The sequence below is a fragment of the Schistocerca nitens genome, chromosome 12 (genome assembly GCF_023898315.1).
Source record: "Schistocerca nitens isolate TAMUIC-IGC-003100 chromosome 12, iqSchNite1.1, whole genome shotgun sequence".
Classification (NCBI taxonomy): Eukaryota; Metazoa; Arthropoda; class Insecta; order Orthoptera; family Acrididae; genus Schistocerca; species Schistocerca nitens.
In genome coordinates, this window is record NC_064625.1 from 124,148,030 (window position 1) to 124,171,016 (window position 22,987).

The 22,987-nt window shown below is 44.4% G+C and overlaps 1 protein-coding gene across 1 annotated transcript in view; it reads left to right on the forward strand.

The window, feature by feature from the left end:
• Positions 1–22,987, forward strand: part of LOC126215058 (Y+L amino acid transporter 2) — a 78,104-nt gene that overhangs the window by 6,412 nt on the left and 48,705 nt on the right. The window contains exons 2-3 of the mRNA XM_049941707.1: positions 14,619–14,797; positions 16,852–17,074. Coding sequence (XP_049797664.1) covers positions 14,641–14,797; positions 16,852–17,074 — 380 coding nt within the window. The 5' untranslated portion in view covers positions 14,619–14,640. The remainder of the gene's footprint in view (positions 1–14,618; positions 14,798–16,851; positions 17,075–22,987) is intronic.

Here is a 22,987-nt window from a genome sequence, read left to right on the forward strand (position 1 = left end):
CTAACTGCTTCCAGTTGCTGACCTGCTATATTGTAGCTAAATGATAAGGGATCTTTCTTTCTACATATTTGCAGCACATTATACTTGTCTACATTGAGATTCAATTGCCATTCCCTGCACCATGCGTCAATTCGCTGCAGATCCTCCTGCATTTCAGTACAATTTTCCATTGTTACAACCTCACAATATACCACAGCATCATCCGCGAAAAGCCTCAGTGAACTTCCGATGTCATCCACAAGGTCATTTATGTATATTGTGAATAGCAACGGTCCTACGACACTCCCCTGCGGCTCACCTGAAATCACTCTTACTTCGGAAGACTTCTCTCCATTGAGAATGACATGCTGCATTCTGTTATTTAGGAACTCTTCAATCCAATCACACAATTGGTCTGATAGTCCATGTGCTCTTAATTTGTTCATTAAATGACTGTGGGGAACTGTATCGAACACCTTGCGGAAGTCAACATAAATGGCATGGTATCTACAGATGCAAATGCAAGTGCCGAGCACTTTGCTCAAGCCTCTGCATCGGAGAATTAGCCCCCAGCCTTTCGCACTCTCAAAACGCTGGCTGGAAGGGAACGTCCTCTCGTGTACTGCACGCCCCAGTGAATCCTATAACTCCCAATTTACAAAGTGGGAGCTCCTCAGCGCTGTTGCACATTGCCCCGACACAGCTCCTGGGTCAGATTGGATCCACAGTCAGATGCTTAAACATCTCTTATCTGACTACAAGTGCCATCTTTATCTGGAGCTGGTGCGATGGCATCTTTCCATCACAATGGGGGGAGAGCATCATTATTCTGGTGCTGAGACCCGGTAAAAACCCGCTTGATGTGGATAGCTATCGGCCCATCAGCCTCACCAACGTTGTTTATAAGCTGCTGGAATGTATGGTGTGTCAGTGGTTGGGTTGGGTCCTGGAGTCACATGGCCTGCTGGCTCCATGTCAGGGTGGGTTCCGCCGGGGTCGCTGTACCATTGATAATCTTGGGTCCCTTGGGTCTGCTGTCTTTTTTGATTTAGGAAAACAGTATGACATGACCTGGCGACATCATATCCTTGGCACATTATACGAGTGAGGTCTCCGAGGCCCACTCCTCATTTTTATCCAAAATTTTCTGTCACTTCGTACTTTCTGTGTCCAAGTTGGTGCCTCCCATATTCCCCCCCCCCCCCCCATATCCAGCAGAATGGGATCCCACAGGGCTCTTTATTGAGTGTCTCTCAATTTTTAGTGGGCATTAAAGGTCTAGCTTTAGGGCTGCCCGTCTCACCTTCTCTGTACGTAGACGACTTCTGCTTTTCGTGCTGGATTTTAATACCTACTCCAAGTTTTTCTTTTGTTTCCTTCACAGCTGGCTCAATATACAGATTCAATAACATCGGGGATAGGCTACAACCCTGTCTCACTCCCTTCCCAACCACTGCTTCCCTTTCGTGCCCCTCGACTCTTATAACTGCCATCTGGTTTCTGTACAAATGGTAAATAGCCTTTCGCTCCCTGTATTTTACCCCTGCCACCTTCAGAATTTGAAAGAGAGTATTCCAGTCAACATTGTCAAAAGCTTTCTCTAAGTCTACAAATGCCAGAAACGTAGGTTTGCCTTTCCTTAATCTTTCTTCTAAGATAAGTCGTAGGGTCAGTATTGCCTCACATGTTCCAATATTTCTATGGAATCCAAATTGATCTTCCCCGAGGTCAGCTTCTACCAGTTTTTCCATTCGTCTGTAGAGAATATGCGTTAGTATTTTGCATCTGTGACTTATTAAACTTATTGTTAGGTAATTTTCACACCTGTCAGCACCTGCTTTCTTTGGGATTGGAATTATTATATTCTTCTTGAAGCCTGAGGGTATTTCGCCTGTTTCATACATCCTGCTCACCAGATGGTAGAGTTTTGTCAGGACTGGCTCTCCCAAGGCCGTCAGTAGTTCTAATGGAATGTTGTCTACTCCCGGGGCCTTGTTTCGACTCAGGTCTTTCAGTGCTCTGTCAAACTCTTCACGCAGTATCGTATCTCCCATTTCATCTTCATCTACATCCTCTTCCATTTCCATAATATTGTCCTCAAGTACCTCGCCCTTTTATAGACCCTCTATATACACGCTCCACCTTTCTGCTTTCCCTTCTTTGCTTAGAACTGGGTTTCATCTGAGCTCTTGATATTCATACAAGTGGTTCTCTTTTCTCCAAAGGTCTCTTTAATTTTCCTGTAGGCAGTATCTATCTTACCCCTAGTGAGATAAGCCTCTACATCCTTACATTTGTCCTCTAGCCACCCCTGCTTAGCTGTTTTGCACTTCCTGTCGATCTCGTTTTTGTGACTTTTGTATTCCTTTTTGCCTTCTTCATTTACTGCATTTTTATGTTTTCTCCTTTCATCAATTAAATTCAGTATTTCTTCTGTTACCCAAGGACTTCTACTAGCCCTCGTCTTTTTACCTACTAGCTCCTCTGCTGCCTTCACTACTTCATCTCTCAAAGGTACCCATTCTTCTTCTACTGTATTTCTTTCCCCCATTCCTGTCAATTGTTCCCTTATGCTCTCCCTGAAACTCTGTACAACCTCTGGTTTAGTCAGTTTATCCAGGTCCCATCTCATTAAATTCCCACCTTTTTGCAGTTTCTTCAGTTTTAATCTACAGTTCATAACCAATAGATTGTGATCAGAGTCCACATCTGCCCCTGGAAAAGTCTTACAATTTAAAACCTGGTTCCTACATCTCTGTCTTAGCATTATGTAATCTATCTGAAACCTGTCAGTATCTCCAGGCTTCTTCCATGTATACAACCTTCTTTTATGATTCTTAAACCAAGTGTTAGCTATGATTAACTTGTGCTCTGTGCAAAATTCTATCAGGCGGCTTCCTCTTTCATTTCTTAGCCCCAATCCATATTCACCTACTACGTTTCCTTCTCTCCCTTTTCCTACTACCGAATTCCAGTCACCCATGACTATTAAATTTTCGTCTCCCTTCACTATCTGAATAATTTCTTTTATTTCATCATACATTTCTTCAATTTCTTCGTCATCTGCAGAGCTAGTTGGCATATAAACTTGTACTACTGTAGTAGGCATGGGCTTCGTGTCTGTCGTGGCCACAATAATGCGTTCACTGTGCTGTTTGTAGTAGCTTACCCACTCCTGCATTACCCGTATTTGATTTTGTATTTATAACCCTGTATTCACCTGACCAGAAGTCTTGTTCCTCCTGCCACCGAACTTCACTAATTGCCACTATATCTAACTTCAACCTATCCATTTCCCTTTTTAAATTTTCTAACCTACCTGCCCGATTAAGGGATCTGACATTCCACGCTCCGATCCGTAGAACGCCAGTTTTCTTTCTCCTGATAACGACGTCCTCCTGATTAGTCCCCGCCCGGAGATCCGAATGGGTGACTATTTTACCTCCGGAATATTTTACCCAAGAGGACGCCATCATCATTTAATCATACAATAAAGCTGCATGCCCTCGGGAAAAATTATGGCCGTAGTTTCCCCTTGCTTTCAGCCGTTCGCAGTACCAGCACAGCAAGGCTGTTTTAGTTAGTGTTACAAGGCCAGATCAGTCAATCATCCAGACTGTTGCCCCTGCAACTACTGAAAAGGCTGCTGCCCCTCTTCAGGAACCACACGTTTGTCTGGCCTCTCAACAGATACTCCTCCGTTGTGGTTGCACCTACGGTACGGCTATCTGTATCGCTGAGGCACTCAAGCCTCCCCACCAACGGCAAGGTCCATGGTTCTTGGGGGAGGTATGGAATGGTCCAGTCGTTCAGTGGTGTTCGGCTGGACCTCAGGTCAAGCCGGAATCCCAGGGAACGAACTTGCTGACAGGCTGACCAAAGAGGCTGCACGGAAACTGCTTATGGTGATCGGCATTCCAATAACTGACCTGTGTTCGTTTTTACGTCGCCAGGATTTTCAGCTTTGGGAGACAGAATGCCATAGTCTAAGTACGCACAACAAATTGCGTGCCATTAAGGAGACTACGAATGTGTGGCAGTCCTCCATGAGGGCCTCTCGCAGGGACTCTCCGGTTCTCTGCCGGCTCCGCATTGGCCACGCTTGGGAGACACACAGCTACCTCCTGTGACATGAAGAACTGCCTCAGTGTCAATGCGGCGTCCAGTTGACAGTGGCCCATATTCTGTTGCACTGTCCCACTTAGACTGGGCACGAAATTTTTGGTTACCAGACTTGTTGCCGCTAATTTTTTTCTGGCAACACCTCATCGGCTGATTTAGTTTTATGTTTAATTCGTGAGGGTGGGTTTTATCGTTCTTAATTTTAGCGCATGTTCTTTGTCCCTCTGTGTCCTCCACCCTAGTGCTTTTAGGGTGGACGTTTTAATGTGTTGCAGTGTGGCTGGCTTGTCATTTTTATTCTCATGGTCAGCCAGCCATGGTAAACTGTTTTGTTGTTTTAATCTGTTTTACCTGTTTTTTTATGTTTCTGTGGTTTTCTTCTCCTCTTTTTTCCGTGTAAGTGTTTGTTGCCCTTCTGTCATTCTTGTGGTTTTTCCTCTCTCTCCATTTTGTGTTGTCAGTCATGCTTGTTTTATTCCCATACTTGTGGCATTGTTTTATTCGGAACAAGGGACCAATGACCTAGCTGTTTGGTCCCATCCTCCTCTGTTAAACAAACCAATCAACCAGCCAAGCCAGGATCTGGCATTTCATCACTATCGTGAAACTGTAGAGAGGGAAATTTGGAATTCAGACCCAAGAGCTCTGAGGCCTAAAACTCCCCCTTCTCCAAGTGGGAGCTCAAGTGAGTACGGACTGAGATTCTTCACACTGCACCTGGTCATGACCAAATCCGGTACTGCATGCTTTGACATTTGCCAGTGGCATCAAAGGAAATCCTCCTCAAATGTTTTAACCTAATATGGCAGACAGGCAACTTCCCCAACTCATGGAGGGGAGGCAATTCTGGTCCCTCTCCTCGAACCATGAAAGAATTGCACACGACCCAGCAGTTATCGGAGTATCGCCTGTATGAGCTGTGTAGGAAAGACTCTGGAGCAAATGGTTAACCATCGTCTGGTGTGGTTGTTAGAGACCAGACAACTCCTTAGCCGCTCTCAGTATGGATTCTGATGATTTTGGTCCACTGTCGGCAATCTGGCCCTCTTAGAGGTGGCTATTCAGTAGGCTTTCCTCCGTAAACATCACTGTATCGGTATAGTCTTCGATATAAGTAAGGCATACAATACTACTTGGTGAAACTGTATTCACGCTTTGAGGCTTTTGTGGCCACTTGCCCACCTTCATATGATCTTTCTGTCTCAGTGGTTTTCTAGAACCCGAGTTTGTGACATGCTGTCTGGTCGATTTGAGCTGGAGAATGGTGTTCCGAAGGCAGTGTTTTAAGTATTACCCTCTTTGCCATTGCGATAAACAGTATCACATGCTCCTTATTTGTAGATGATTTTGCTGTTTTCTTGTTCCTCCTCTAGTGTTAAACAGCAAGCCATCAGTTGCAACTTACAGTGCGGAGGTTAGAGGAGTGGGCTACAAAGATGCCATTCCTGTTTCTGTGTGTTCATTTTAATCGTTCTCGGTATCTTTTTAATTTGCCTGCCTTGATTATGGGGGACACCATCCTACATTTTAGAGAGACAGATTGGTTTATGGGCCTCGTTTTGGATTCCAAATTATTGTGGTTACCACACCTGAGAGATCTGAAATAATCCAGAACCCTGAAGGGACTGAACATCATCAAGTGCCTTAGCGAAAGTTTTTGGGGAGCGGACAGGGCGCTTCTCCTGCAGTTTTATCTGACTTTCTTTCATTTGTGGCTGGACTATGGTTGCACGGTGTATGGGTCAGTGAGGCCCTCTTACTTGTGGCTCTTTGACGCTGTCCACCATGAGGGAATTCGGTTGGCCACAGGTGCTCATCAAACCAGTCTCATACCGAGCATCTGTGCGGAGGCGGGGGAACCGCCACTTTCCATCCAATGCCAGCTCCTCATAATGCGTCTCAGGCGTTTAAGTACCTTACAGCTCCAACTTCATCCGCACACCGTACTGTTGCTCTTCCACCTCTGTAATGCCAGTTTTCCAACTGTCTACGAACCACAGTGCCATTTGGGATCCGCATGCAGTGTGTGCTGGAGTCACTCAGTGTGGAGCCAGTACAAACTCAAATCCAGGATGATAGCCGCCTGCCACCCTGGCTACTGGAAAGTGATTTTAGAGTTAGCACACCTGCTTTCGTTTTTAATGCAATATTTTCTGATTTGTTTTCTGAGCAACACAACCGTGGATGAGTCTAAACAAGGGGACTCCATTGGTTGCTCTGTCATTTTCCCAGGTCGTGTCCTCAAGGTCAGAATGCCTCCAGAATTTACTATCTTCCACGCAGAATTGTATGCGATCCTGCGAGCACTGGAGGAGTTGAGATGTTTTCCTGGTAGATTTCTTGTCTGCTCAGATTCTCTTAGTACACTTTACTCTCTCTGACGGTTGTTCCCAGCAGATACAGTAACCCAGAGCATCAAGGTTGCCCTCCTACAACTATGACGAGGGGGGATGAGGGTTCTTTCTGCTGGGTACCTAGGCGCATTGGAATTGCGGGGAACAAAAGGGCGGACCGAGCAGTAAAGGAGGCGTGACGTGATCATCAGGCATTTTGGCGTACTGTCCCCTTGCATCCTATCACCTCGCTGTTGAGGTATAAAGTCATGTGTCGATGGGAAGACGAGTGGCTGGCAGTGGCTGATAAAAAGCTCTGTGTCATCAAGCCCACAACTCGGCTGTGGAGTACTTCCTTCCAGCCACTTCGACGAGACGAGGTCTTTCTTACTTGTCTTCACATAGGCCACAGCCCTATGACACACGGATTCTTACTCCGGCGAGGGGACCCTCCAATGTGTGGTGCTTGTGACGTGCAGATTTCAGTGTGCCACATTTATTGGACTGCATTTTATTTGCCGACCAGTGGACTGAAGCAGATTTGCCACCTGATGAGCTGTCTATTTTATATAATAATCAAATGAATGTGGTTAGGATTTTAAAGTTTTGTGAATTGTCCAACCCTTTTAACAAGATGTTAGGGAGATGGTCTTTATGTGTCAAAGGGTGGCTGCCTCACCTTAGTTTTTTTTGCAAGTGGTCAGCCAGCCACATTTCCCACTGCTTTTCTTTTAGTTATTCTATGTTTTATATATACTAAGATGGTATCTGTTCTTTTGGACATGTCCGAAAGAACAGATACCATCGGTGACCGTGCAGCTCGTTACAATGAAATTACAATGAAATGAACACCCTTAGCTGCTTACAGGCGTTGACATGCGTCAACGAGGACAGATGAAAATGTGTGCCCTAACCGGGACTCGAATCCGGGATCTCCTGCTTACATGGCAGACGCTCTATCCATCTGAACCACCGAAGGCACAGAGGATAGCGCGACTGCAGGAATTTATCTCTGGCACACTTCCCACAAAACCCACATTCTCATCATATTGTCCCGCACTACATTCGTAGTGCCCCCGCCCATTATACTCATTACTCTCAGCGCGTTGCCGATTCCCGTAAGAGTTCGGGCACTGTTTGTGCATTCGCACAGAAGAAGAAGATGGTCAAGTGGCCGGTGAGCCTTAACTATATATATACTGCCAGAGATAAATCCCTGCAGTCGCGCTATCGTCTGTGCCCTCGGTGGCTCAGATGGATAGAGCATCTGCCATGTAAGCAGGAGATCCCAGATTCGAGTCCCGGTCGGGGCACATATTTTCATCCATCCCCGTTGGCGTATGTCATCGCCTGTAAGCAGCTAAGGGTGTTCATTTCATTGCAATTCTATGTTTTGTTTTCTCTGTGTTTTAACTTCTTGATTAGCTCTCTTCCCTCCTGATTGGTAGTCCATCTGAGGGGGCGTGTGATACAGAGTGACTGTGCGGTCATTTCGAGTGCATGTGTGTACAACTCTTTTAGTTCATCTCCACATTCGTTTGTTTTCATAAGTTTAAGGGCACTGATGACTTCGCCATTGGGTGCCGGTTGAGAGTCTTTATGCAGAAGCTGCCGAACTACCACTGTCGTACTGCTGTGACTTCCTGCTCAGCAGATACGCATGCTGTTTGTCTGCCATGCCTGGCCACCATCCTATGCCTCCTACTTTGATGACTCCTTTGATCGCCAATGTGGGATGCATCCCTGCCGTCTGTTACATCCTGGAGTTCACTTTCGGCTCTTGCTCCATTGGCTTAACTTCACAATACCTGCAGCTTTCCGAATGGGTGTGAACCCTTCACCTCCTTGGCTTTGTGCAGCAGCCCGTGTTCATCTTAGGCTTGATTCACTGCCTAAGGACACTGTTCCAGCGTTGCTCTATCTCTGTAAGTTTCATGATCTTCGCACTGAACTTCACGATAGTACCTTTGTGTACACTGACGGCTCTTGGACTGACTGTGAAGTTGGGTGTGCCTTTGTCATTGGCACAGACATTTTTCAGTGTCGGCTTCTGGAACACAGCTCAGTATTTACAGCAGAGCTCTTCGCCCAGTATCAGGCCACGCAGTACATCCGGTGTTCAATTGCATCATCTGCTCAGACTCTCTTAGTTCCCTCCAAAGCATCTGTGTGCTGTACACTGTCCATCCCTTAGTTCAAAAGGTCCAGGAAAGCCGTCACTTGCTCTCTTTTGATGGAGCCACTGTGATCTCTATGTGGGTACCTGGCTGTGTCGGTCTGACAGGAAACGAGGCCGCTGACGCTGCTGCTGAGGCTGCAGTCCTCATACTTCAGTCTGCTGTTCTAATGTTCCCTCTGACGATCTGAGTTGCCATCCGCCAGCAAGTGGTATCACTTTGGGATCACCACTGATCCTCCCTTCACGGGAACAACCTCCGGGTTATTAAGCCTCTCCCAGCAGCTTGGACGACCTTGTCTCGCCGTGAGGAGATCATTTTAGCCAGGTTACATTTCGGGCACTGTCTTTATAGCCATCGCCATTTGTTAAGTGGAGCTCCCCCACCACTTTGTACTCATTGCGTTCTGCCTGTGACAGTCTGCCATTTCCTGACAGAATGCCCCCTTTTGTACCACTTGTGTTCTCGTTTGTGTTTGCCGCCTGAGGTACTGGCCGTTTTAGCGAATGTCACGCAGGCTGTCATCTGCGTTTTACTTTTTATCCGTCGTAGCAATATAGGGAAGGCGATTTAGTTTTTTTTTTTGACTTGTGGTTTTCTATGGCATGTTTTATAGACCTTTCTAGATCTCCCTGGTTTTAGCTTTCTTCTCTTCTGTCAATTGGCATTAACATGTACAGTAGAGCACCGATTATCCGAAATAATTGGGGGACATGGGTGTTCGGAAAACTGGTTTGTTCAGATAATCGAACTGTAAATGTTTATTTGCCAAAAAGAAGTACTGTACAGTAAATTTATTCATAAAAACAGGCATCTCTTTTAGTATTACAAAGTAACATACAAAGGCAACTTCAGTAGGAATATATAGTATGTGGCACAGTTTATTAAACAAAAATATATACATATTACATACGCATTTTGCATGAACAATACACACAGTATACAAAATTAAAATTGGATAAAGTGGTTGCAGATTCACCTTCTTCTAACCTTTTAATAATCTCGTACTTGTCCCTCATAGAAAGGACAACACATTTACGTTTAAGCATTTTGTATCATCTTCACGCAGCAGCAGCAGCAGCAGCACACAAGTGGTTGTAACAGAGAACAGAAGGTGACTGTTTGCACCGTGAGAAGCTCTTCTTGGGGGTGCGCAATCCTTCAAACTGCGTGGAGCGGCACGCCTCAACTCTAAGCTGGCGCAGCTGTTGCTGTGAACAGCTTTGATACTGCCGCTACGTCTACTGCCAGTGCCAAGCCGACAGAAGTGTGCTGATTGTTGAAACACAGCGACTTGCGGCTCGGCCGATCAGCAGCACCAAGTGAAGGCCCCATTAGAAGCAATGTTCCGCCAGCGGTGGCCCAGCGCGGCGACTACTGTGGGAAACTTGGTTTGGGAGTGAGGGGGATGATGGACGGTAGGGTGGGAGAGTAACAGGTGTGAGCGAGTACACAGTTCGGTTAAGCGGTCGTTCGATTCACCGACGTTCAGATAATCGACGCTCTACTGTAGTTGTTTTTAACTCCTCTCTTTGTCTTTGTGATCTACAGTTCAGACAGGGCATGTATGACCCTAGTTGTCTTTGCGCCCTAAGACAAAACAAAACAAAGCAAAACAAAAAAAACCTATTGTTTACAGTAATATGAATGGATGCTCCTTATCTAATACTTGATGCCCAAGGCACCACATCTAAAATTTCTATTCCATAAAAACAACTTTACATATGATGATTCTTTGTAGGATTTACAAATTTAAGTGTGTATCCTTTGGATTCGGCAACAAATGCATTGTACTGTAAAACACACAAGGGTCCTAGCTGCCTGTCTTTTGCTACAAACTGTAGAGATTCCCACCAAAGTCAGGAAGCAGTGCGCTTTACACAGGGCCTTCATTTTCAGGAGATTACATGTGTGCAAATGGGAGTACGTGGTTGCGCTGTTGCTTGTGCGCAAAGTTGAACATGAAAGAGGCATCATGTGGACCCACAGGTGTGTGGAAGCATCAGCCAAGCCCCTGGTCTGGCTACCAGCCCTCTCTCCTCCATTTCATTTTAATTGCAGCCATAATTACATCTCCTACTCACATCTGTTCTTTGATCCATTTGTTTCTCCTCTCTCTCTCTCTCTCTCTCTCTCTCTCTCTCTCTCTCTCTCTCTCTCTCTTTCTCTGTCAGCCGGCTGCTGTGGCCGAGCGGTTCTAGGCACTTCAGTCCGGAACGATGCAGCTGCTACTGTCGCAGGTTTGAATACTGCCTTGGGCATGGATGTGTGTGATGTCCTTAGGTTGGTCATGTTTAAGTAGTTCTAAGTCTAGAGGACGGATGACCTCAGATGTTAAGTCCCATAGTGCTTAGATTCATTTGAACCATGTATGTCTGTCTGTAATTTCCATCTTGCATCTCATCATAGCCCATGGACCAATTCCCAGTCCTTTAATAGTTTCACACCAAAAGTTAATGCCTCTCTGCTGTAAGTCTTAAGCTGTTAAGGGGACCTGGATGTCATGAGAGCCCAAAAAATTGAATTTTTTCTGTTCTTTAATGAAATTCTGTGAGTCTTTTTGATTCTAAAAGTATATACTTTATGCAGAGTACATTATCATTTTTGTGTTTAAATGCTGTTCTAAAGTAGATGTGGTGTGTGAATGCCTATCTGTCACTCTGTCAAACACAAAACCGTGCCTGCAATGTCTCATAATTTAATTTTGATGCCGCTATATCCATTGCAACTGGTTTGTGTAACATCCTTGAACATACTGACTGTACTGTGAGCAGGGACTTATGCAAGCGATCTTTGTGTCGGTTTGAGTTGAGCGCTTTTGGGAATACTTGCCAAAAACTGCTTTTGTTGGCGTGTCAGCTATTCAGATTGGTATGATGGACACCATAACATGTTTTAATGATGGAGTACCAACAGATTAAAAACCGTGAGCAGACGGCATCAGCATGGTTTTAGAAAGCATTGCTCATGCAAAACTCAGCTTGCCCTTTTCCCACACGATATACTGCAAACTGTTGGATGAAGGGCAACAGGCAGGTTCCATATTTCTAGATCTCCGGAAAGTGTTTGACACAGTGCCCCATTGTGGGCTGTTAATGAAGAAATGAGCATATGGAATAAGTTCACAGATATGTGAGTGACTCGAACAGTTTATAAGTAATATAACCCAGTATGCTGTCCTCAATGATGAGTGTTCATCAAAGACAAGGGTATTGTCAGGAGTGCACCAAGGAAGTATGATACGACCGCTGTTATTAGGTATGTACATAAATGGTTTGGCAGACAAACTGGACTTAAATCTGTGCTTGTTTGCTGATGATGCAGTGGTGTGCGGTAAGGTGTCTTCATTGAGTGACTGTAGGAAGATAAAATATGACGTAGACAATGTTTCTAGTAGGTGTGTTGAATGGCAGATAGCCCTAAATGAGGAAAAATGGGTTAATGCAGATGTGTAGGAAAACCAAACCTGTAATGTTCGGTTACAATATTACCTTTTGCTAAGTCACTTTATGATGTTCAGTCCCTTCAGGGTTCTGGCTTTCAGGTCTCTCAGTTGTGGTAACCTGGATAATTTGGAGTCAAAAATGAGGCCCAAAAACCGCACTGTCACTCTAAAATGTAGGATGGTGTCCCCCATATTCAAGGCAGGCAAATTAAAAAAAGATGACCAGAACGATTAAAATGCGCGCGCGCACACACACACACACACACACACATATCTGCAGAAAAGTGGAATGCCATCTTTGCAAAACACTCCTCTAACCTCTGCACTGTAAGTTCCAACTGATGGCTTGCTGTTGCAACACTAGAGGGGGAGCACTGTGCAGGACTTCTTACCGTAGATGTGATACTGATGATGGCTGTGGCAAAGAGGGTAATACTTGAAACACTACCTTAGGAACACCATTCTCCTGCTCAAATCAACCAGACAGTGTGTCACCGACTCGGGTTCTAAAAAACCACTGAGACAAAAAGATCGTATGACGGTGGGGAAGTGGCCACAAAAGCCCCAAAGCGAGAATACAGTGTCTCCAAGCAGTATTGTATGCCTTACTTATATTGAAGAATATACCGATACAGTGATGTTTACGTAGGAAAGCCTACTGAATAGCCACCTTTAGGAGGGTCAGATTGCTGACAGTGGACTGAAATCACCGGTATCCACACTGAGAGTGGCTAAGGAGTTGTCTGGTCTCTAACAACCACACCAAACGATGGTTAACCATTCGCTCCAGGGTCTTTCCTACACAGCTCGTACAGGCGATACTCCGATAACTACTGGGACGTGTGCAGTCCTTTTCTTGTTTGAGGAGTGGGATCAGAATTGCCTCCCCTCCACGAGTTGGGGAAGTTGCCTATCTGCCATATTAGGTTAAAACATTTGAGGAGGATTTCCTTTGATGCAGATGGCAAATGTCAAAGCATGCAGTATCGGATTTGGTCATGACCAGGTGCAGTGTGATGAATGTAAGTCCGTACTCACTTGAGCTCCCACATGGAGAAGGGGGAGTTTTAGGCCTCAGAGCTGTTGGATCTGAATTCCAAATTTCCCTCTCTACAGTTTCACGATAGTGACGAAATGCCAGATCCTGGCTTGGCTGGTTGGATGGTTTGTTTAACAGAGGAGGATGGGACCAAACAGCTAGGTCATCGGTCCCTTGTTCTGAATAAAACAGTGCCACAAGTGTGGGAATAAAACAAGCATGACTGACAACACAAAATGGAGATAGGAAAAACCACAAGACGACAGAAGGGCAACAAACACTTAAATGGAAAAAAGGGTGGAAGAAAACCACAGAAACGCAAAAACAGGTAGAAGAGATTAAAACAACAAAACAGATTACCATGGCTGGCTGACCATGATAATAAAAAGGAGAAGCCAAAGCTTACACGGAAAGATATAGGTGTTCAATTTATCCACATGCTGTTTGAGAGCGCATTAATAGAGAATTATTGTGAAGGTGGTCCGATGAACACTGCAGGTACTTAAATGTGGTTTGCAAAGTATCCTTGCAGATGTAGATGGTTGCTTGTTCATTAGGCTACACTACACATCATTCTGTTACAACAACTTTTTTTTTTTTCATTCATATTCTTTGACTTCATCAACTCACAATCATATTACCATCTTCCGGTTGAACCTGGATTTTGGGCTACACTATATATACAGTCACTCACCACAGCCAAAATTTCAAGAGGGTGGGGGGACCGTTATTACTCTCTAGCTGATATATTATCCTCATCTATTAATAATAAAAATGTAAAACCATTGTCTCTGTCTCCCTGTTTGAACTCGCAAATCTCCAAAACTAGAAGAATTTTCGTGAGGTTTTTGCAGGTAACTGTAGTGTAGCCTGGGGCAACATATAGGGTGTATTTAATAAAAATTGGATCACAGAAAGAAAAGATATTGTAATAAAAATTTTGTCTAAAATCGTCTGTTCAGCTAAGTAGTTCCGATGTTTAATCATCACGGTGTAGTACACCAAACAACTGATAGATGGCACTGTTAGATTCGTAACACACCAAAGAAGTGATAGATGGCACTGTTAATTTTATTGTACTCGGTGACTCCAGCATCTTGGGCCCAAGATGCTGGTGTCGGCAGTCGTGTATGCATGAGGTTTGTTTGCTTGTGTGTGTGAAGATGTGCTCGTTTCTCCTTTGCTGCTGAAGATTGTGGCTGAAACATTTATGTAAGTGTCTTTTAATTGTACCTGTGTGCAACTTACCGTGTCTTTTCCTACATTGTCGATAAATTTAGAAAGTAAATTTAGTCAGTTTACAGATGCTCTCTGCCAACAAAGTGGCAAATACAGACCTCTTCATTATTTGTCTGATATACCCACCGTATCATCAGCACTCTTCTGTAGCGGCACATTTCTAAACCTCCTGTTCTTGTATGCACTGTCCATGTTGCATTTCTGTGTAATGATGCAATCGAGATAATTGCTTTGTAACACTACACGTCTACAAAAGTTACGTAAATGTTTAAAATTGTGTGCAGAAAACGCATCCAGTGAGGGAAGATGACTACCACGCCGATGCTGAACTCCCCCGTGGAGGCGGGTGTCACGACACCTGTCGGTGGGCAGAAGCCGGAAGTCCACGAAAACGTCCACCTCAAGAAGCAGTTGGGCCTCCTTGAGGGAGTCGCCATCATCCTGGGAATCATTTTTGGTTCGGGTAAGGTCATAGTTTCAACAGTCATATCTCTGTTATCATTGCAGGAAATTTTTTAATTGAGAGGAGACCGCACTGATCTTCAGCAGGTGAGATTCTCTGAGTACTGCCAGTAGGAATATTTAAATGGTGTGGAAACTTGTCAGCAACGCCTGGGAAATAAGGTGTTCTCAGTGAAATTGGATTTACTGGAAATGTCAGGGAAAGCTTGAGGAAGTCTGATAGTCTAACTGGAGTCCGCAGCTCGTGGTCACGTTCTCGCTTCCCGAGCCCGGGGTCCCGGGTTTGATTCCCGGCGTGGTCGGGGTTTTCACCTGCCTCAAGATGACTTGGTGTTTGTGGTTGGGAATTAGTACGGGCGCTGATAACCGCGGAGTTGAGCGCCCCACAAACCAACTATCATCATCATCTGATAGTCTAAGTGGAGTCAAACTGTTTGTTGATGAAATGTGTGGTACTGCCCAAAGACCATGGTTCAGTACTAAAGTCGGCAACTCGTGTCGCTGTCACAGATGTTTCGGAGGTGTTGCTGCAATCTGCTCCAATGAACGACAGCCGAGCAGAGGAACGTTCTCTCCAGTTTCTGACCTCTGATCGAGAGGATGACATAGACAAGTTATGGCTCGTGTGTTAATAGTGTCTTAGGTGGAACTGTACTTTTGAACACTGAGAATTTTGTAGCCCAAGAGAAGTGTTCAGTAAATTAATAAAATTGTAGGCTGTATTGTGATTTATTAAAATCGTGCTATTCTCTAATTTTGGCTATTAGCCATTATCGAGCACATTTGTTATGTCAACCATTACATATTGTGCTCATCACATTCTTTTATGCCACATATAACTACATCTACATAGATAATCCGCAAGCCACTGTGTAGCGTGTGTCGAAGGGTGCCCTATACCACAACTTGTCATTTCACTCCTGTTTCTTTCGCAAATAAAGTGATTGCCTCACCGGTACCGGCACCTGAAGGCAGGTCGTGACACTAACACTACAGACAACGCAAAACCTGCAGTGTGCAGTCTGAGCATCATTCCTGTAAAGCCAGGTATCTGCACAGGAAATAGTTTTTTGTGTGCACTGCCTGAAATAATGAAAGTTTAATTATAAGCACACTGTACTTCCTAAGGCTTTACTACTTTGGAAGGACACAGAGGAAGCAGAGTAAAATTTTGTTTGTAGATAATATTGTGAAACATGTTGTCAGAGGACTAACACACAGTTTCCATATGAAACGTGTTTTATTTAATATTGTTGATAAGGAACATTCAAGGTTCAGTTCTGTCAGCACACAGTCGGACGTGTTAAGCTGTGATTGGTCCTTTCTTCGTGAAACTGTTTCTTTTTGGTACCCTAGTGAGAAACTGTTGATAATGAATCTGTACATTTGTCTAATTATTGGTTGTACTGACATTACTTGTTAATACAAAAATTTGCAGACTTGCTAGCTGTAGCTTCAAAGTTAAGCGAGTGTGTGTAAGCTTCACCTTCCGGACCACACCTCCTGTGCTGCGTGGTGGTAGTTTAGGCTGGAGCCCCTACCATTACCATTGTGTGTTCCGCTACCACACCATATGTGCAAATAATAGCCAACGTACTCTCTACTCCCTCTACGCCAAGTGCTCGTATTTCCCTATACTAGCATTGAAAAAAGTAGGGAAGTAGTGACTGCTTCTGTTCTTGAACATCATCTCTCTCTCTCTCTCTCTCTCTCTCTCTCTCTCTCTCTTTGAGAACATAATTCTCACTGAAATGCTGAAGCTTGTCTACAATAGTAAAAAAATGTCTGTACGTTTCTTTCCACTACCTGTCCATCTGTGAAATTCTGTTTTCTATGGAATAGTAAATACTCTGTACTATTTTCAGGTTTTCGTCTTCCACGTAATAGACGCTACATGTTGTGAAATGGTTGTAACTTGTATTAGTTTCTTCGCTCACTGTGTACAATGTTCCCACTTGTTTAGGAATTTTAACACTATAAATATGCTGTTATTGGATCAGTCTAGTCTGTAAGGGTGCAAGTCTCCAATAATTGAGTGTGTGGCATTCTTTGCAGGGATCTTCATCTCCCCGAAGGGTGTGATCCAGGACATGGGCTCTGTTGGCGGCTCACTGATCGTCTGGACCCTGTGTGGTCTCCTGTCAATGATCGGAGCTCTCTGCTACGCAGAACTCGGGACATCTATCCCCAAATCTGGTGGCGATTATGCTTATATTCATGAAGCATTTGGCCCACTGCCGGCGTTCTTGTATCTCTGGGATGCAATTTTAATTTTTGTGTAAGTGAAGTTACTGATAGTTGACATTTTAGTATAAGTAATAATATTGATGATAAAAATTGTCTGCCCATTTACTAGCATTTTAAGTTAGTTCCAGCAACACTATGTGTAATGAGTTAGCATGAAGGAAAAAGCAATAGCTACTAAGAGAAATTTACAGGTGTAGATGCAGAAATACTAAAAACAATGAAAAATGTCAAATGTACCGCTTTCCAAATAGCAGGCCATTAAGTTGTCAACAGCCAACCCCTCCCTCCCTCCCTCCCTCCCTCCCTCCGTCTCTCTCTCTCTCTCTCTCTCTCTCTCTCTCTCTCTCTCTCTCACTCTCACGCACACCTACAACCACACCTACACCTACACCTACCTGTGCAGGGCTGGATATACAGTGTTGGAATAGCAGTTCAGCTGGTGGACTATAGTGCATTCAAAATTAGTTGTGACTTTTGCCGTTTGGCTCACCAGTGGGGGCATGACTCCGGCTTTCTCTACCATGCCGCCAGCAATTCGCGTGGTAAAGCGCCCCTGTTGTCACGCCGTGGGTAAACAGTACCACATGATGCTGCAGTTTAGAGGCACCTACGTTCATTAACACTCTTAGTAAAGTGATAGTTTCTGCTGTTGAAGTGTTCTACAGTTGTCAGGTGTTGTGAACAAGTGTTTGGTGTTGGCGCTGCATTAATAATAATAATGGAGCATGTCTGAACATGAGATTCATAATAAAAGTGGTCAACCAAGAACACGGTCATCGGCTGTGAAGATAAAGTTCTGATGCAAAATATTCATCCAAATCTGACAAAGCAATGGACACGGCAGAACACCAATCGGTTGTGATGGATGAAGTTCTAACAATGCAGCGGAGGAAAGTGGATATTTTTCTCTGGGTACAAAGAAATTTTCGATTGAATAATTTGAATCTAGCTTGTGTAAGGTGAAGTTAATGAAACTGTAAAAGCCAAAAATTCCACGCTACCAGGTCGACTAATGCTACAGGGCATAGTTTAATCAGATTTCCTCCGTATTACACTCATTTTAATCCGACTGAGAATATACGGGGCTAAGTGAAAAGTAATGTGGCGAAAGAAAAAAAAATAATAATTATGCTCAGTAATGTTGAAACGCTGACAAAAAAAGTCATTGCAAATGCTACATCACAGGACTGGTGTCAAGCTGTCAACCATACGAAGAATGTAGTTGAGAAGAACTGTGTTGAGTTTTGAGTAATACGCCACTTCTCTTGTTGCTGTTTTCACAACATATGTCTCACAAGGGAACCTCCCCATCGCATCCCCCTCAGATTTAGTTATAAGTTGGCACAGCGGATAGGCCTTGAAAACCTGAAAACAGATCAATCGAGAAAACAGATCAATCGAGAAAACAGGGAGAAGTTGTGTGGAACTATGAAAAAAATAAGCAAAATATACAAACTGAGTAGTCCATGCGCAAGATAGGCAACATCAAAGAGAAGGTGAGCTCAGGAGCGCCGTGGTCCTGTGGTTAGCGTGAGATGCTGCGGAACGAGAGGTCCTTGGTTCAAGTCTTCCCTCGACTGAAAATTTTACTTTCTTTATTTTCGCAAAGATATGATCTGTCCGTTCGTTCATTGACGTCTCTGTTCACTGTAATAAGTTTAGTGTCTGTGTTTTGCGACCGCGCCGCAAAACCGTGCGATTAGTAGACGAAAGGACGTGCCTCTCCAATGGGAACCGAAAACATTTGATCGCAAGGTCATAGGTCAACCGATTCCTCCACAGGAAAACACATCTGATATATTCTATACGACACTGGTGACGGCATGTGCATCACATGACAGGAATATGTTGTCCACCCACCTAACATGTACACTTGGCGAATGGGTAAAAAGATTCTTCTACTTTGCCCAATTTAGGTTTTCTTGTGGATGTGATAATCACTCCCAAAAAAAGTGATGAAAACATAAGAGTTTGTCACATAAACTGAAAATAAAAAAAATTAAAATTTTCACGCGATGGGAGACTTGAACCAAGGACCCCTCGTGCTGGAGCTGACCTTATCCTTGTTGTTGCTTAAGATGCGCATGGACTACTCAGTTTGTATATTTTGCTTATTTTTTCATAGTTCCACAGAACTTCTTCCTGTTTTCTCGATTGATCTGTGTTCAGTTTTTCAAGTCCTCTCCACTGTGCCAACTTATAACTAAATCTGAGGAGGGTGCGATGGGGAGGTTCCCTTGTCAGTAACATTCTATTGCAGTTGAAATAGTGACAGAATCCTAAAACAGCATATTATTAAACTAGGAACAGAGGGAGAGACATATCATCAGTTATTAAGCAGCCCATTCTCAGTATAAAAATAAATGTGCAGCGTCTTTATTTACATTGTTGCAAAACCCACAGCAATTTTTGTTTCACAGGCTACTAATGGTCCTTGAAACTTGCGTTACTTATTTAAAAACATCTGTAGTTGGTTGAATACCGCAGTCTTTTGCATATTAATCAGATGGCAAAATACTCTACTCTCCGCATGCTATCATTTGCCAAAATCTTGTTTCAATATCTCAGACAATTTATGAGGTACGAGGGATTTATGAATTTCATTCTGGCTTTTTCACTTGTGTGTGTGTGTGTGTGTGTGTGTGTGTGTGTGATGGAGACCTTTACACACATTACATTTTTCTGGATGTTGGAGATAGAGATATCCTTCGAGGTTTAGTTAATAATTCAGTGTGTTATCTAAATTTTATATGCAGCAACATATGACCTAGCACACACAAAATGCAATTTCGTAGCTATCTCTATTTTCCACTACAACCCTTAAGAATTTCTCGCAGTAATTTAGCTAATACTGAAGTATCACAATAAGTATGATCCTTAACGAAATAATAGGTATTTCATCATGAAGCTGATGAATGAAATTATAAGGTGTGCGAGACTCAGAGTTTATTATTGTATAGTTTGTCTAAAATCATTTCAGAAAGATTGCAGATCAGCCAGCTCAGACGGCTGACAGGTTATGCACCGAGAGGGCTTGGCATTATTGTCGCCTGTTGAGGCGCCCAGCACACGGTGGCAACTAAGATTTTCTCCACTCGATCCATACTCAACAGTCAAAAGTCGCAACTAATTTTAAACACACTATAAGATGGAATGTCATGTTGAGCGGAGTGGGTAAAGGGTGAGAGGGGTGAAAGATAGAATAGGGGATGGGGGTGAGTAGTAAACAGCTCTGATGGAGGCAGCAGTTTGCTGGCTAGGAATGTGGGAGTGAGACACAGCAGATGCACAGGCGAGGAATGTGATGCACGCATCGCAGATCAAGAGGGGAGCGGCACACGATGGTGACGATGTGCGGATAGGACAGGGAAGGGGAACTATTGGGTGGGGACAGTGGGTTGACAGAGGTTGTGGCCAGGAGGGTTACAGGAGCAAAGGATATGTTGCAAGGCTAACTCCTGTCTGCATAGTTCAGAAAAGCTGGTGGTGGTGGTGGAGGGAAGAATCTGCATGATCCGGATTGTGAGGCAGCCATTGAACTCGAAGACGTTGTGCTCAGCAGTGTTGTGCCGTTGGTGGTCAACTCTCTCATCAGCTATAGTTTTGGTGGTGGCCATTCATTCTTGTAGATACATGATTGGTGGTCATTCCCAATAAAATGCTGTGCAAAATTGTTGTCTAGTTGTTATATGATGTGGCTGCTTTCAGATGTGCTCTTATCTCTGGTAGGATAGCGTTTTGTGACAGGACTGGAGTAGGTGGTGGTAGGTGGGTGGATTGGGCAGGTTTTGCACCTGGCTGTGCCATAGGGATGTGATTCCTGTGACAAGGGGTTGGAAGTGGGAGTGATTTTGAGTTAGACCAGTGAGATTAATATGGACATAGGTATAGTTGGAGCCATCAGAGAATTGGTTAACATCCAGGATGATAACATGCTCTGTTGAGGAGGAGCAGGTGAAACAGGTGGGAGAGGAGGTGTTTAAGGTGTGAAGGAATGAGGATAGCTTGTCTTGGCCGAGTCCGGATCGTGAAGATATCATGAATTAACTTGAACAGTGTGTGTGTGTGTGTGTGTGTGTGTGTGTGTGTGTGTGTGTGTGTGTGTGTGTGTGTGTGTTGGGAGGGTATAGAGGATTCCTCTAAGTGACCAACAAACTGTTGATTCCACCTGCCTATACGCCAACGTCTCTCGTGCCTTCGGTCTTCCCCCTATTCGACACCACCTCTTCCGACATCATTCCGGCTCCAGACCCACTACCCCATTCCTTACACATCTTGTCAGTTGTATCCACACACACAGCCATTACTCATTTGTGGGAAGATCTGTAAACAAGTCACGGTATGGGTAGGCACCCATATGGTGCCCCCGTAGGCTAACCTGTTTATGGGCCATCTAGGGGAAATCATCCTAGCCTCCCAAAGCCCCAAACCCCGGGTCTCATTGAAGTTCATTTACGGTATCATCATGATAGGATGTGAGGCTGAGACATTCTGTCCTCTTACCGCCGTAGTCTCGACGCCTTCTCTCCCACTTGCTTCACCTACGCCGCCTCAGCTCTGGATGTTGACCTCCACCTCTCTGATGCCCCCATCCAAACATCTGTGTGTATCCAGCCCACTAACTGTCAACAGTACCTGCAAATTGGCAACATTTTCCACATCAAAAATTTGCTCCCATATAGCCTGGTGCTCTGTGGAAGTGTATCTGCACTGACAAGCACTTCCTTGCCCCTTACCTTGAAGGTCTTCCAAAGGGCTTCACTGACAGGCACTACTCATTCAAACCTAGTCCACAGATGCAGATGAGAGATGCCATATCCTCCCACACACTTAATCCTCCCACCACCTCCAAGAATCAGCTGCAAAGGAGTGCCCCTCCCCCATGTCACCCAGTATCACCCTAGGCTGGAGCAGCTCAACCCTATCCTGTGCCAGGGCTTCAGTTATCTATAATCTTGCTCTGAAATCAGGATCACATTAGACGAGATTCTTCGCAAGCTCCCTGAAGTGGTATTCCATTGCCCACCCAATCTTCACGTTGTCTCAGTCCATCCCTATGCCGATCCCACTCCAAACATCTTGCCGCAGAGGGTCGTATCCCTGTGGATGACACAAATGCGAGATCTGTCCGATCCACCCACCCACCCCTTGCTATTTCAATCCTGTCACGGGTTTATCTTACCCATCAGAGGCCGGGCCACACTGTGAATGCAGCCACTGTGCTGCAATTATTGCACAGCTTTTTATATTAGTATGACTACTGAACAGCTATCCCCCAGAGTGAACGGTCTCCTACAAACTGTGGCCAGGAACAATATCGACAACTCGGTGACACGACGTTAAGCTTAGCACGACGTGCTAGATTTAAGTGGCTGCTTCACGACCTGAGCCATCTGCACTCTTCTCTCCATCACCAGATATTTTGAACTAGCCAGTTGAAAGTTATGCTTGCAACACATTCTTTGCTCCTATAAATGTCCCGACCACAGTCTGTCAACCCACTGCCCCATACCACACACTGCTTGACCCCTTGTTCCTGCCGCCCCTCCCTCCCCAATCCCTATCCGGGGCACCTACTGCCTTTCTGAGCCATAGCTGTTCACTCCTGACCCATCTTCCTACCTTCTCTATCAGCCACCTCAGCAAATCATACAAATGGCAATCCTGTCTCTCTCTCTCTCTCTCTCTCTCTCTCTCTCTCTCTCTCTCTCTCTAGCAGAAGTTAACAATAGAGGAGAGGGAATATAGGTAAGCATTATTTGGAACATAGTGAAAACACATACACCATTTGAGACATTATTGTTTTTAATATCTAAAAACTTCAGTGTTTTAATTCTTCTTGGTATATTTGGACTTTTTTCATACTTTCTTAGCCAGTGACCTATGGTCATATTTCTTCTGAGGTTTCTGAACTATCTGTTTTTACTATTCTTGTACAACATGT